The 16035-nt window shown below is 38.6% G+C and overlaps 1 protein-coding gene across 1 annotated transcript; it reads left to right on the top strand.

Moving 5' to 3' along the window:
- Positions 1-2559: 2559 nt before the first annotated feature.
- On the top strand, positions 2560-10798 carry LOC134750579 (uncharacterized). Its single transcript, XM_063685788.1, has 7 exons — positions 2560-2700; positions 3304-3544; positions 4428-4552; positions 5566-5663; positions 6315-6547; positions 8655-8871; positions 10428-10798. Exons 1-7 carry the CDS (start codon positions 2565-2567, stop codon positions 10620-10622), a joined length of 1245 nt encoding a protein of 414 aa, XP_063541858.1. The 5' UTR covers positions 2560-2564; the 3' UTR covers positions 10623-10798.
- The last annotated feature ends 5237 nt before the right edge of the window (positions 10799-16035 follow it).

Here is a 16035-nt window from a genome sequence, read left to right as displayed (position 1 = left end):
CCCTAAGGAATTACAGAATTACCTAGATACATATCAGAGTCGGTGCGTAAAAAAACACGAGCTAATTTGGCTTTCCTTTTTCTTTATACGCAGGGCTAGCACGGGAGTGGCGCGACAATATCTCGCCCGAGAGATAGACTACCCGTCCCTCTTTAATTAATACAGTTAGAAAAAGGCGGGTAGTCTATCTCGCGGGCGAGATACTGTCGCGTCGCGCCCCTCCTGTGCTTGGGCTACTGATAGTGCTCAAATGTATTAAAATTAGGCAAGTCTGGAAATCGAGTTCTATGTACCCTCCGCCACTGCTTTCTAATACAATCTTAAAAACCGGCCAAGTGCGAGTCGGACTCGCGCACCGAGGGTTCCGTACTTTTTAGTACTTGTTGTTATAGCGGCAACATAAATATATCTGTGAAAATTTCAACTGTCTAGCTATCACAGTTCATGAGATACAGCCTGGTGACAGACAGACAGACGGACACACGGACACACGGACAGACGGACAGCGGAGTCTTAGTAATAGGGTCCCGTTTTTACCTCTTGGGTACGGAACCCTAAAAACCGCCACTCGCTCGCCACTTGGGTTGGGCGTCAGCGCAAACCTATAGGTGTATTTATAGGGCCTCCACTTAGCACGTCCTAATTACGCCACCGAAATTTACACCGATTACGCTCACTGTTGATGTTGTCGCTGTAAGTGGCTGTCGGGGGCCGTTCCGTGTCTCGAAGAGGTCTCAAATGAGGTGTCGCCATTGAAATTAGATCAATTCTCCACCGAGACATTACACCTACTCTTTTTGACATTTCTTTTGACTGTTGATGTTGTCGCTGTAAGTGGCTGTCGGGGGCCGTTCCGTGTCTCGAAGAGGTCTCAAATTTAATGAGGTGTCGCCATTGAAATCAGATCAATTCTCCACCGAGACATTACAACCCTTGTTGACATTTCTTTTGAAGATCTTTTATTCAAACTGAACGTTGGTTGGAAGCACACGAAGTACAAAGTGTTATTTTAAACGTCAAACTTCTGTGACAAATAACACTTGTATTACGTATGCTATCAAAATCGTTGCAGACTTTTCTTTGTCTAAGTAACTATCGTTCTACTCCTTGTGAGAGTTGTGAGTATTATATGGGGCATTTTCTATGAAAAGGGACCTTATTGTCGATGGCGCTTACGCCGCACAGCGTCGCGCGGCATTGTATTTATATCGAAGCATCGTTTATAATGGCGTAAGCGCCATCGAAAATAAAGTCCCTTTTCATAGAAAATACCACATATTATTTAAGCGCCGTACAACTTACAAGCGTACGCTTGAATATAAAAGATTACGACGAATTGGAAATCTCTTTCTCTCTTTAAAGTCGGTTAAAAATCGCTGATTTTAAAGGTCGGACTAGGGCGACGGAAAAATTAAAACTCCGTGATCTGTACTTTAATTTATGGCTTTACTATTCATTGTTACAGTTTTTATGTCATTTTGATGCTGTCAAATGTCAGCCAGATAAAAGGCTACGGCACCCTTTTACAAATACTTAAAAGTTTCTTGAATTAAGGATACTTAAGTGTACACTCTACTTAGAAATTTATATAAAATACGAAGTATGTTACCCATTTCAGTAAAAAATCTTTTACATTAAAATAATAAGCTTAATAGGTATCACTTAATAACCTGTCATGTTTGTCTTTATCTAGTTATGTTTATTTTTAATAATTCGGTTAGAGTCGGTATAGTCCGAAAAGGAAGCCGCTCTTGGGACAGAAAAAAATTCAGTATAATTTTTTTGCCCACATAACACCAACTTTTTATTATATTGTCGTGTAAGAAATGTCAAATTAAGTAAATTTTGTCATGTAACATTTTTCTGTGGGATCAATAATTATGGAGATAAGCGAGGTTGTACCCGACAATTTTATAGTACAATAACATATGTAAGTCGGTTCTGTTTGATCGCAGTCAACCTAACTCCTCCTCGCTTCGCTCGTCGTCGCACCTATCTTGCCTCAAACTCTTCTAACTTAGTTACGCATATCGTTCGTTACCAAAACCAGAAGGTTTAAACCTTTCATATGTGTGTGGTATATGGTGAGGCCGGTTGTGTTAGGTAATAATTAGTTTAGTTTAGTTTAGTTTTGAATAGTAAAATTTAATATAGATTAGAATGTATAAATAAGATTAATAATTATTATTATCTTAATGTAATGGGTTGATACCTAAATAAATAGCATTTTTATTTTTATTTATTTATTTTATTTTGATATAAATGAGAAAAAAAACAATCTCGAAAAAAATGCAAAAGATGACTACCTAATTACAAATACGATCAGCATCCCTAACATACAAGATGTAGTGCATAATTGTTTTCCATCGTATTTTCTAGGAAACGTTCGTATTTGTCATGCTACTTCAGTCAACCTCAGTACTTTTTATACTCGTATCCCCGAGACTGACTGAAATAGCGAGACACGTTCGTACGTTTCCGTGAAAATACGATGGAAAATACATATGCACAACATCTGTACACTAAGCTAAGCTTTCCTCTTTATTTTTTTACAAGTTCTTAAGATGTCATCCAAGCGCGTAGAGGACAGGCATAAGAAATCGCTGGACAAGATCCTCTCACACAGCGGTCTGGTCTGCACAAGGTCGCCACCGCCGTCTGCCGAGGCTTCGGCAGAGACTCTAGTGACGGAAGAAGCTGGTAGGATTTAGATAGATTCTAGCATAATTATATCCTCTCCATCTACTCATAAGAAATCTTCTCACACAGCAGTCTGGTCTGCATAAGGTCGCGACCGCCATCTTCGGCTTCCATCCCAGGCTTCGGCTGACTCTTGTCAAGGAAGAAGGAAGTAGGATTTACTAGCTAGAGTAGCTAGTAGATAGATCGATATTGTTTATCTATGCATCTCTATCATCTTTGGTAGATTCGCCATCATATATATCGGACCGGCCAAGGTGTTCACAATATCTGAACGCGCACTCTAACGGCTTGACAATATTATTGAGGCGTGTTCAAATATTTGTGAGCACTTTGGCCGCTCCGATGTATCTGATGGCGACTGAACCTTAAAAACCCCCCAACTATACCATAGTCCATTACTACAACTTTGGGCCACAAGTTCAACACGTAATTAATCAATACCTATTTTCTTTTTAGTTTTGTATGAGTTTTTACTTTCTTTTTTGAAAATATTATTCCTGAGAACTGCGACATTCAAGTAACATTAATGAAAACCATAAAAATATAGCATACCATTTTTTGAAGTCGGTTATTCTTTGAACAAATTAACTCTCCATTCAGCTTACACTGAAGAAGAAGAAGAAAGCAGCATAGAAGTCACATCACCCGAAGAATCACCAAAATATGTCCTCGAAGAATCTTACGAAGAGGAGAGCACTATCTTCCCCTCTCCTTCTCTCCGCCGACTGCTGCCTGATAAACTACGAAAGATCGAGGAACATAACAGAATTCACGTATTGCCGAAAGAGTTTAAGACTAATATAGACCCGACGTTGATACCTAAGATTGTCCCACAAGTGAGGTAAAATTGTTTTAATCTATTTTTTTGCCGTCTATCGTTCCTTGGTCACACTATTGTCATTTTTAGGGTTCCGTACCCAAAGAGTAAAGACGGGACCCTATTACTAAGACTCCGCTGTCCGTCTATCTGTCACCAGGCTGTATCTCATCAGTGGCATAACTAGGGGGGGGGGGGGCAGAGGGGGCAAGTGCCCCGGGCGCCATCCAAGGGAGGGCGCCAAAATGGGCAAAAGGCAGCAGCAGGGAAACTTGTCAGTCGTCAGGGGGCGCAAATTTGGTGACTGCCCCGGGCGCCATATCCTCTAGCTACGCCCCTGTATCTCATGAACCGTGATATTAGCTAGACAGTTGAAATTTTCACAGATGACAAATACTAAAAAGTACGGAACCCTCGGTGCGCGAGTCCGACTCGCACTTGGCCGGTTTTTTTTACATTTGAGAGTAGGTATAGTAATATTGTCTTCGGTTACCGCGATAGTTACTCATGAAATAAAACTATGAAAACGGATTATATCGCGTATATTGAATTTATAATACATCCCGACGTTTCGAACCGTTGACCACGAACGCTGTAAAGAGTTCGAAACGTCGGGATGTATTATAAATTCAATATACGCGATATAATCCGTTTTCATAGTTTTATTTCATGAGTAGGTATAGTATTTATCACTCTGGAAAACCCACCTTGTCGGTAGAAAAAGGCGTGTAATTAAAATGTTCTATTCGAAAACTAACCTTCGCGCCTAATTTTTTAAAATTTGTTCTACTGGCGGAAATGACTTTAAATATGTGCTTGTAATTTGTGTCTACATTGTCTCTAGGTATGTTAGTTTGTTTTCTATAGGTGTGTATGTGAGTAGCAATTAATTAATATTCTATTCCAGGTATATAGATATAATAGCAAGTTTGGTGGGCTGCACGCAGTATAAGACCAGTTTGGCCGAGTTCTGGTTTTTGGACACGTTGGCCAACTTGCTGAGGAGGGCGCAGGAGGATCTGCTTCCTAGAAGTTAGTTTCATTCATTAATTTGTAAAGTACCCATACATAATATTACGTATTTTATCATCAAAACACAAGCTAACTTCAGCAAACTACTTCCAGCAGGCTCAGCACGGTCGCACTTTTATCGCCTGTCACGTTCTAACAAGTATGTAAGTGCGAAAGTGACAAGCATAGTGACAGGTGATAAAAATGCAACCATGCTGACACCGCATGCCAGTTCGAAGGTACACAGCTGACATCAGAATGATATTTGAATCATGTTATTTAGTTATCATGCATCTTGCCCGCGTACCTATTCCTATCTGCAAGCGAAATGCACGATATCAGTGATATCCTGATATCAGTGTACGTTCGAATTGGCCTGTTTCATTCTTCCGAGATTTCCGAGACTTAGCGGAAAGCTTATTTATTCTACAAGAGCACTGGCTGCGTAGCCAACATGCCAAAATGAAACGCAACTGTCATTGTCGCACTAATATGGATGAGTGATAGCAGTGGTGCAACTAGGGGAGAGGGGGGGCAGAGGGGGCAAGTGCCCCGGGCGCCATCCAAGGGGGGGGCGCCAAAATGGGCAAAATGCAGCAGCAGGGAAACTTTTGTCAGTCGTCAAGGGGCGCAAATTTGGTGACTGCCCCTGGCGCCATATTCTCTAGCTACGCCCCTGAGTGATAGAGAGACGTACACAAAGCGTTTCGTTGTTCGTAGCGATATCAATTGTCCCCTTGGCTAGGCCGCCTGATCCCTAAAACGCCGGCTAACTGTCCTTGTTACTATTAAATCGGTCCGTATTGGGATTAGGCCGTTTTCGCGTGATTTTTTCCTTTACCGAAACATTTGTCACATGTCACCTTACTTTCTCCTCTCCCTTAAAGGGATGCTCACCTTTGTACTTAGTGGAAGTTTGTATGGGGAATCGTTAAAAAGCAGATTGGATAAAAAATAAGCTACCCAAATTACTACACGCAGACGATGAAGCGGGCAAAAGCTAGTATGAAATAAGTATTTCGTGTCTACTGCAGCTACTCAAGCGGTCGTGATGCTGTGGTTCTGCGAGTGGATGAAGGAGATTCAGAACTTCGACGCTGCGAACCGGAAACGTATGCTGAGACGATTCAAGGTACGCTGTGGTTGATAGAGTTATACCAAGAAAAGTCTGCAGAGTTCCAGTTTTATTTTATATATCTTATCTTATAGTTTCGGGGGCCCTTGCGGATACACTTCGAACCATAGGGGTCTTTTGTGCAGTTACCCCCTAGGAACGATCCGTCCGCTACTCAAGAGCTTTGCCCACCATCTCCATATGCCGGATGATGGACCTTATAGCGTTTTGAATTCCTTTGGTTCCAGATAGCCTGTTCCAAAGTCCTTCATTCTTTGTCTGGCGAGTGAGTGACATTCACACATAAGGTGTTATATTGTCTCTTCCTCTTCGCCACACATACGACAATCGGTGTTGTCAGCGTGCCCCATTTTGGCCAGGATTCCCTTGACCCCGTAATGGCCAGTAAACACCCCCGTTATTATTTGGAATTGCCGTTTGCTAAGTTTCCAAAGCTTTTAGCTCCAACCAGAGTCTACCCCTTGGAAAATAACACCTTCACTGCGTGTGCTGTCAAAATATTTGCAGACTTTTTCTTGGTTTGACTCTATACAACTATTTGTGTATTTTTTTTTCAATAATGTTAATATCCAGAGAGTAAAATGAGGACTACGTTGGTATGAAAAGGCGATTTCGCGTGGGTCCTCCACTTTTGTCTTAATTTCTCAGGACAACATGCTCTCAGCAGCCCGTTTTATCTCTGAAGTCCCCCGCCTTCCCACGCCCGCGGAGGCCGGGGTCCACTACAAAGCGCTAGAGGAAGACGCAGAGGCACACTCTAAGGATGCACGCTCGAAGAAACATCAAGTTGTTGAGGATATACATCTGGTGACGTTTGAGGGATGCGCGTATGAGTGCGCCATGAGGGATCTGGTTATAATCATGCATTATATCTTTGATTTGTAAGTCATTGTGCTGCTCTTATACAGGGTGGCAAAAAATAGGTGCATTCCCGTTGCCAGGGAGTAAGTAAGTATATACTGAGCAACTTTTACTATGGGACCAACCACGAAATCGCGAAAAACAAAATTACCCTCCCATAGAAAATGGACCAGCGAAAATGTATGAAACAGCCAAATTTTTTTTCGGGATTTCGGAGTTGGTCCCATAGTGAAAGTTGCTCAGTATAATCCCATAACCTCCCTGGCAACGGGAATGCACTTATTCAAACAAGGGTAGGGTAGAAACCAGTGTTTATTATATAGTAATATAATAAACACTGGTTTCTACCCTACCCTTTTGCTCGCAACTTCATCTGCGTGGACTTGTAACCGCAGCTAGAGTAAGAATAGCGCCTGGATAAAGTCTAATAGCATTCATTCAATTTGAGCATATGCTTATGTTTACACAAATTATCAGGCATTCTATTTTTCACCTTTGACCCTCTTAAGGGATGATTTTCGGGAATATATGTCCTTCTCCGGGACTCAAACTATCTCTATGCCAAATTTTAACTGAATCGGTTCAGTGGTTTAAGCGTGAAGAGGTAACACACAGACAGACAGACTTTCACATTTATAATATTAGTATGGATTAGTATCACAACAGAATACAGTGTTAAGTCATTTAAGTTAACACGATTATTCGGCCAAAAATAAACCTACTTACTCTATACAATACCGTAGACAAGACTAATCATAACAGTTTTGAATGATTCACGGCTAGTTTCACTAGACTTATATCGACCGTGATTACCTTTTGTATTGTCTTCGAGCTCCCGATATTTCGACGCAGTTACATGCGTCTTGTTCACGGGTATACGGGGTCTTGTAATCCAATCATGTTTTTTTGACTGTGGCAGGTTTAATACAATGGGGTTGGCCGGTCCAAGTATTTCGCACAGCAGATGGCACCAGCATAGCTTGCCCTGTCAATACCTAGAATTGTCAAATTTTTGTTTTTTTAATGGAATTTAACGCCCCAGATGCCAGCCTTTTAAGCCAAATCTCATAGAAAAAGGGGCAAGCTATGATTATGACATTAGCTTAAAAACCTTATTTTGTTTGTTTGCACCAATTTTTCTAAGCGGCCATACTTCAAAATAATTGTAATCAAATCACCTGCCTACTTGTAGCCCTCTTATATTGCTGTGCCCTTGCAGGGTGTCACATGTATACCTTTATTTTCTATTCCATCCATGTTTGTAATGTGTTTTTTTTTTATTCATGTATTTATTTAGGGACTTTTAATCTTAAGATTACGCCAGTCCCATCGTACCTTAATCTAAATTACACTCATCTACGGCCTGTCAGTATACTGACTAATATAATTATACACAAATAAATATATCTCCTTTGCCTCTTCTAAGATTGGTGCCGCCAAGATGCTTTGAAAAGCGCCTACATCTAACCTATTAATATTTAGTGACTTCATCAACAATTGTCTTTTACCTTCGTTCCGTACACATTCCACCAGTATATGTTGAACATCCTCTACAATATTGCAAGCTTCGCAGTTCGGGGATGGCTCTTTTTTCACCATAAAAGCGAACTTCTTTAGAGGAATGTGTCCTGAACGAAGTCTTTCTTAACCCTATTTTAATTAAATTCCTACTTAACCTAGCACTCATAAACTAAGGAATATGAGGAGGTTCACATTGCATAGTCCTGTACCATATACCTTTTTCTTTGCAACGCTCATCAAAGTGTGTGATATGCAATAAAACAATTCTATTCTATTCTTTCTTATCGAACCGTAGCAAAACTCGAGAAAAGGGTGGATGGTGATATATTGATGGGGGTCCCTTTGTTTGACATAATTATTGAAAGTCATAATGTAATGATTGTCATATTATCATTAGTCATAATTCTGAAACCGTTATTTTATCAGGATTTTCCTCGGGTTATCCTATAGATAGGTTAGGTTAGGTTTGTTTTATGGCAATCCTGAAAAGTTACGCGTTTCTGAGAAAAACCAAATTATGACTAATGATAATATGACAATGATTACATTATGACTTTCAATAATTATGTCAAACAATAGAGACTCATATTGATGATATAATTTCAGATTCAGTACCGACTACCAATTCGACCTAGTCCGTTCCATTTTCACCTTCACCCCCGAATACAATCTCATCGACCTGCCCCACACTCTGCAGAACCCGAAGCGGCTGTTCCTACCCCTCAAGCCCAAGAAGGAGAAACCTAAGAAGGAGAAAGAGGCTAAAAAGGATAAAGGGAAAAAGAAGGACGTGGACACGGAGGAGTATTTGGCGTTGATGGAGGTTAGTTTGTAACTTGATTGGCCAGATTCTAAGTACCTACAAAACCAACTCATCGACCTGCCCCAAATCACAGTGTAAAAAACCGGACAAGTGCGAGTCGGACTCGCCCACCGAGGGTTTCGTACTTTTTAGTATTTGTTGTTATAGCGGCAACAGAAATACATTATCTGGGAAAATTTCAACTGTCTAATTATCACGATTGATGAGATACAGCCTGGTGACGGAACCCTGAAAAGTAACAGTGGACCGATCCCTCTGTGATGTTTGCGTAAATACCGACACCGCACAAGAACACATAGTTGTCACGGACTTTTACACAACTGCCCAAGACTTACACTTTACTTACTATGACACGCTAGCCCTGTAAGTAGTACCGAGCTACTAACAATGGCGATGTATGCAGCTCGGGTGCGCGAGACCCACCCCTCGCCCCTCGCACCCCGCACGATTGCCATGTCTAGACGGCTACTTTGAATGAGTGTGAGTTTTATAGACTAAAACAGGAAAATTCGAAGCGAATGTTCGTGCTCCAGAAGGAGAATCCTAAGAAGGAGAAAAAGAAAGAAAATTAAATTGTTTTGCACACAGTATTTTTTTATGTGGAAATATGTAGGTTGCATAGGTTATTTCTGCTGAGAATTACAATTTCTTTCGATCGTAATAAGAAAATAAAGTTTCCCAAGATTTGTCCTCCATCCCATTACCATTTTTCATAATTTTTTTAAGACGATAACGAAAGGAAAGAAAAAAAACCGGCCAAGTGCGAGTCGGAGTCGCGTTCCAAGGGTTCCGTACATTACACAATTTAAACAATGTATTTTATATGTGAAACGTGAGTGAAATGTCTTTAAAAAACCCGTAGGGGTAGGACAAAAACTAAGTAATTAAGTCCGACTCACGCTTGACTGCACTTTCTAATAGGTTTTTCTGTAATCTATAGGTAAAGATCTATTTTGTGTATTTTTTTCAAAATTTTAGACCCAGTAGTTTCGGAGATAAAGGGGGGAATGATCATTTTTTGCCTATTTTCTTGAATAACTTCTAAATTGTTTATCCTAAAATTATAAAGAAAATATATTTGAGTTTCTCACAATGATCTCTTTCATTCGATATGTAACACGATATAGTTTGAAAAACTTTATTTTTTAATTTTCTCATTTACCCCCCAAAAGTGGCCCCCATGTTTAAAATTCATTTGTTTACGTTACATGTCCGTCTTTGGGTCACAGACTTACATATGTATACCAAATTTCAACTTAATTGGTCCAGTTGTTTCGGAGAAAATAGGCTGTGACAGACGGACAGACAGACAGACGCACGAGTGATCCTATAAAGGTTTCGGTTTTTCATTTTGAGGTACGGAACCCTAAAAAAATCTCATCAGGGTCGAAAGAACTCATGATTCTGAATAGAAATGCCTAACATAAAAAAAAACCTAATTAAAGTCGTATGTACAACTTTATATAAATCAAACATCTGACAGTGGGTAGGTGCAGTTAAGGGCAATAACAGAGGTCCCCAAACTTTTTTCATAGCACGCATTTTCTTATTTTCAGTTAAAAGCTCGATCCGAGCGCGAGTTGGAAGAGCAAGAAGCCAAAGACGCAGAAGCCTGGAACATGAGGAACAGCATCCTTCCCCTCACCTTCGCGGGGACTGACGAGCTGTTCGACAAGTACTGGCCACCGCCGACCCCCGAGCCCGAGCCGGAGCCCGAGCCCAAACCAGAAAAGGGGAAGAAGAAGAAATAAAAATAGATATTGCTTTCCCTCTTTTTTCTCTGTGCTTACTCCCTCTTTTCCTTCAACTGTTCATACAGTTCCCATCAGATAGGTATATTGGAGCGGTCAATATGTTCGAAAATATCCAGCTGTTCAACAAGTTACTGGTGCCAATGCCCCCGGAGCCCGAGTCCTAGCCAGAAAAGGACAAGAAGAAATAGGGCTTCATGCCAAGGAATAGGGCTTCATATTCATGCTTTACTAATAATATATCACTCTTACTGTCCCCTGTTGTTTGTTTCTCACTTTTCCCGTCGACTTTACAATCCCATCTATTTGTTTGACAGGTAACGAAAGTTTCACAGCAAAAAAAAGATTTTTTTGGATTACAGACATTTTATTCTCTATTAATATATAATATCAAGTTGCACTGTACAAGAATAACGACTTTTTAAAATACATAGTATTTTATAAGTTGTGCCGAATAATACATAATATGTTTCTACGATAGAACCATCATTATTCTATATCAAGACGATTTTTTACACTTCAAATATCCCTTGGTCTTGGACCATTTATTTGAGTTCATATAAAGTAAAAAAAATAGGAAAGTTACAAAATAACTTCTGACATCTGGGGCCCCGTTTATCAAAAGCTTGTAACTTGTAATACAAGCGGATGTCACTTTTTGGAAAAGAGACTCGTTTATCAAAGCTTGTAGCTAGTAATACAAGTGGAAGTCCAAGTGGAAGTTGTGACAGCTTTTGTTAGAAAGGGACTTCCACTTGTATTACAAGTTACAAGCTTTTGAGAAACGGGCCCCAGAACCCCTAGTGTAAATTTCATTCGATAGTGACGAGCGTTCGCGTTTGCGTTTCTATTTTTGTATGGGATTTTGAACAGCGCACCAAGCGGGACGTTTTGGAAACTCAAATCCCATACAAAACGCGTACGACACGTCGCGCTATCGTATGAAATTTCATGGGTCCTGGGCTTTTAAGTTAGCCAGGCAAAAAAAGTCAGATTTGGCAGTTGAACCTTTACAAAAACACTTATAGTATATCAAGTCGCTAACATTTAAATTTAATACATTATTAATAAATGAATAGAAACAAAATGTGAAGAAGAAAAAGTTATATTCATAATTTTATAACTGGCCTATTTTATTCAATAAATCTTAATATTTAAAAGTCTTACGTGTATAATGGCGACTATACAATATTAATAATATATTTACAATACATTTAAAATAATTAGCTTAGTTGAGATATCACTTAAGTGCGTTATAGATACATACCACAATGATTCTAAGTAGTAAGATTTTCGCAAAATAACGTTTAAACCTAAAGGGCCCTCCACACTCATGCGCGAATCGCGGCGCGAAGCCGCGAACGCGAGTGTGGAGTCTAGTTCGCTAATCAGCAAAATCAACTCCACACTCGCGTTCGCGGCTTCGCGCCGTGTAGTCTGGAGCGGGCTTAAGAGACACCAGCAGCAAGATTAGAAATGTGGTATCTTAATTTGATATTAATTAATTATGACTGGCTGTGCATCTTGCTTCCATCAATATGGAAACTCAGGCAAGAGTAATATCAGATCAATATCAAGTAAACATTATGATATTCGAATTATTCGATTTAAATGTTATTTTACATATGTATTTTTCATTTAGTTAAAAAAAACGCATTTGGTCAAATGAAAAATTGGTCAAACATATTTCGATTTTTTTATCATTTACAGAGGTTTCTAAACGTTAAAAATATCCTTGACAGTACATATGGTGCTACTTTCTAGCACTAGTGCGTAAAATAGCACTTTTCGTGCATATGTCGAAAGTTTAAAGGGCCATATGTACTGCAAAACGTTGTACGATACACGTGCGAATAGGTAATTCGCAACACGTGTCGATTTCCACTCGTTGCTAATTTCCTCTTTTCCGCACTTGTATCGTAAATAACTATTTTCTGGAAGAATAAAATACGCAAATCTTACTACTTAGGCAATTTTTAATAGAACGCACTCTAAATTTGGTTAATGAATAAAAGTCGAAACAATTTGGTTCGAAACGACATGAGCAGCGAAGTTTTGAGCGTTAGTACGGTTCTTGCTAATTTACATTTACCTTTTTAACGCCTAGGGTAGACCGAGGCCAATCGGATCACAGGGCGAATAGGATCAGACTAAAAAATTAGATGATGATATTTAGAATATCAACGGATTTTTCACCTTAATGCCATTCGCACCGTGATCCGATTCGCCTCGGTCTTCCCTAACAGTGAAAAAAAAGACCTTTATTCGTGTTCTAATTAAATAATTTCATTATGTAACGAATTTTACTTTAATCAGCAGTATGTCTTTATGAAAAACAGACAGACAGACGCACGAGTGATCCTATAAGGGTTCCGTTTTTTCCTTTTGAGGTACGGAACCCTAAAAGAGTAGACGAATTAACTATATTTTTATCCCCCTCACTTTTCCAATCCAAAACCATTGATAATTCTAAATTTACACAATTCTCAGTCATCACCACTTCAGCGATTTAGTGATTTTTAGGGTAAAAACGGGGCCCTATTACTAAGACTCCGCTGTCCGTCTTTCTGTCTGTCACCAGGCTGTATCTCGTGAACCGTGATAGCTAGACAGTTGAAATTTTCACAGATTATGTATTTCTGTTGCCGCTATAACAACAAATACTAAAAAGTACCCCCTCGGTGCGCGGGTCCGACTCGCACTTGGCCGGTTTTTTTTTAAATAATTATGTTAAAAAGGCAAATCTTAAATTCCCTTTGTGGTCAAGTGAGCCCACAGACCACTTAACCCACGGGCTGATTAGGTAACAAAGTAAAGTTTAGTGAGCACGAAAAAGGCAATAACAAGTAAATACAACATTTTTTTCCCTCAAAAGAAGAAGTTAAAAGACAATAGTAAATTTTGACTAGTGTAAAAAATAATTGACACTAAAGTAACCGACGATTTATTTTTAATAAAGTTGTTGTTAAATGTGAAACAGGCCCTAATAGTTACAATCAATGAGACGACCGAGATCAATTACTGTGATGTAGTTGAAAAAGCAAGAAAAAACAAAAATGAAATCAAATCTAACGAACGCGTGACGTCACGTGACGTTTCGCGCGTTTCGCTCACTAGCTTTTCGCGGGCAAATTTTTGCACTTTTTATTTATTATTTTAAGCAATTAAATGTTAATTTAATAACGGAAATCCATTTGTAAAATATAGTCTTTCAAATATAAACTTAATGCATGAGGCAAAATTTCTTAAGAGGGTTTTACTGTATTTAAAAAAGCTGTATTATAAACTGAGTCTTAACTACTGGTTACTGATTAAGATTTCAAAGGGTCAATATTTGTGACAGGAAGACAATAGAATATATGTGATTGACTTAAAAATACTAACTTATACTAGGTACAGCAGTTAGATTAATTAAATATTGAGTCGAAAATGTTAAAACTGGGTAGTTAGTTAGTTAGTTTTGCTGGGCATTTTCCGCAAATCGACATCCAATGTGCCTATTTTGCGTGAAACGAGGTAGCGCTACTCTAACCACCCCAGCTCCTCCACGAAGCCTAGCAAAGTCTTCAGGTTGCTAGTTGCCTCCTTTAGTGTGCATGGATTCCCTAGGTATTTGCTCCTATATACTTCTACCTGTTTACAGTCTACGAGAATATGTTTTGTTGTTTCTTCTTCTTCCATGCACGCTCTGCACATGGCTGTCAGTTTTACCCATATAAAACTGGGTAAATTAAAAACATAATTAAAGTCTACATTGAGCCTACATTTTTTGGCTATTTAATAATTTTCCATTGCGTAACGAATGTAAACTAATTAAAGTCCTTAATTATGTTTTTTTTATATTTCGTCCAGTTTCTAAATTGCAGCTGAATTGAAATCTTCTAAATAAGTCTATGATATTGATATTTGGCGACCTCGAGTCGACAATGCTTAATAATAACAAAAAATATACCTAAGAAAAAAACTGAATTTCAGATTAAGGCAGTGATACATTTATACTATAATATGTTTTTCCCCTCACTAGCTCGGAAAGTTGTCTTTTATCCTTCAATACAAGCGGGGAAAAACGCGTTTTATCCACTAGTGGGGAAAGTAATTTGACCTTGGATGGAGCGTGTTTAAGTAGCTTGACAGATAACAAAACGTAAAACGCTCATGATAATGGTTCGTTCGATATTAATTATCATTAAATAAATGGTTTGAGAATCTAATAAAAACTTCCAAATTTAGCTTTGTTTAATAATTTTAAGTCATAAATCTTAAAATTCCATAAGAAACGTTAGATTTTTTGTAATGATGTTAAATATAATTCGGAACGCACAAGTTGAGTCGATGCAATTCCAAAACGCATCGTTGACATTTCATACGTCAGAACAGAAATGTCAACATTGTCAACATAATTTTTACTGTTCTTCTCACCGACTCACGTAAAAATCAGAATTTCTAGTGTTTTCTGTTATAATATCGTTAAAAAAATTGTGATTCCAGTGATGAAGATGATCTAACGCCTGTGGATGTTGCACTTTCCTCGCTATAGTGAGGGGAAAAGTTTTGTGTTACACACGGGTGCAAATGTATTTTACTTCTCGTGTGTTGAAACACTCGCTACGCTCAGGATTCTATTTTAGAACCACTCGCTTCGCTCGTGGTTCAACTATAGAATCCTTTCGCTTGCTCATGTTTCAATTCCACACTCGCGAGTAAAATACAACTTTGCACCCTTGTATAACAAATAACTATTTTTTTAACAAATGAAAATCAAGAGAATTAAAAACAGCTCACATTGCATCCCCGTAAAAGTGAACTATTTTTATTTATTTTAACAATGTTCGTAACTTTTTTTTTATGTTTGTCTCTTTTTTCTCTATCCTTTTACCAATACATTTTATGGTAATCCTTGTTGACTACAAGATGCTTTGTACCCATCAAAAATACAGCTTTTTAAGAATTAGCTCCATGCATGAATTAATTTTTATTTTGGTAATCATAATTTATATCGTTCGAACATCGGAAATGATAAAAATACTTTTGTAAACCTGTACCATTATTTTATTAAAAAATATTTAAAATGTTGAAAAATTTTGTGCGGTTGAAACGCTCATAATTTTTGGCGCGAATTCGACAGAGCGTGATGACGTCACACGTTGGACGGTCCAACTGACGTTTGCTACTAATGACACTTATGTTAACTAATCTGTCGAACGCGTGACGTCACGTGGCGTTTCGCGCGTTTCGCTCACTAGCTTTTCGCGGGCAAATTTTTGTACTTTTTATTTATAATTTTAAGTAATTAAATGATAATTTAATAACGGAAATGCATTTTTAACATGATATAACGGTAACAAACATCCGAATAAAAAATATTTCGTTCAAATATAAACTTCATGCATGAGGCTAATTACAAATGACATCA

The sequence above is a fragment of the Cydia strobilella genome, chromosome 20 (assembly GCF_947568885.1).
Source record: "Cydia strobilella chromosome 20, ilCydStro3.1, whole genome shotgun sequence".
Lineage (NCBI taxonomy): Eukaryota > Metazoa > Arthropoda > Insecta > Lepidoptera > Tortricidae > Cydia > Cydia strobilella.
This window is presented reverse-complemented; position numbering and strand designations above follow the sequence as displayed.

Bases quoted from the DNA above. Each gene is read 5' to 3' on its own strand.
- LOC134750579 (XM_063685788.1), top strand. From the start codon at position 2,565: ATGTCATCCAAGCGCGTAGAGGACAGGCATAAGAAATCGCTGGACAAG. The intron at 2,701-3,303 runs GTAGGATTTAGA...CTCTCCATTCAG, and splicing joins TCTAGTGACGGAAGAAGCTG to CTTACACTGAAGAAGAAGAA. The intron at 3,545-4,427 runs GTAAAATTGTTT...ATTCTATTCCAG, and splicing joins AAGATTGTCCCACAAGTGAG to GTATATAGATATAATAGCAA.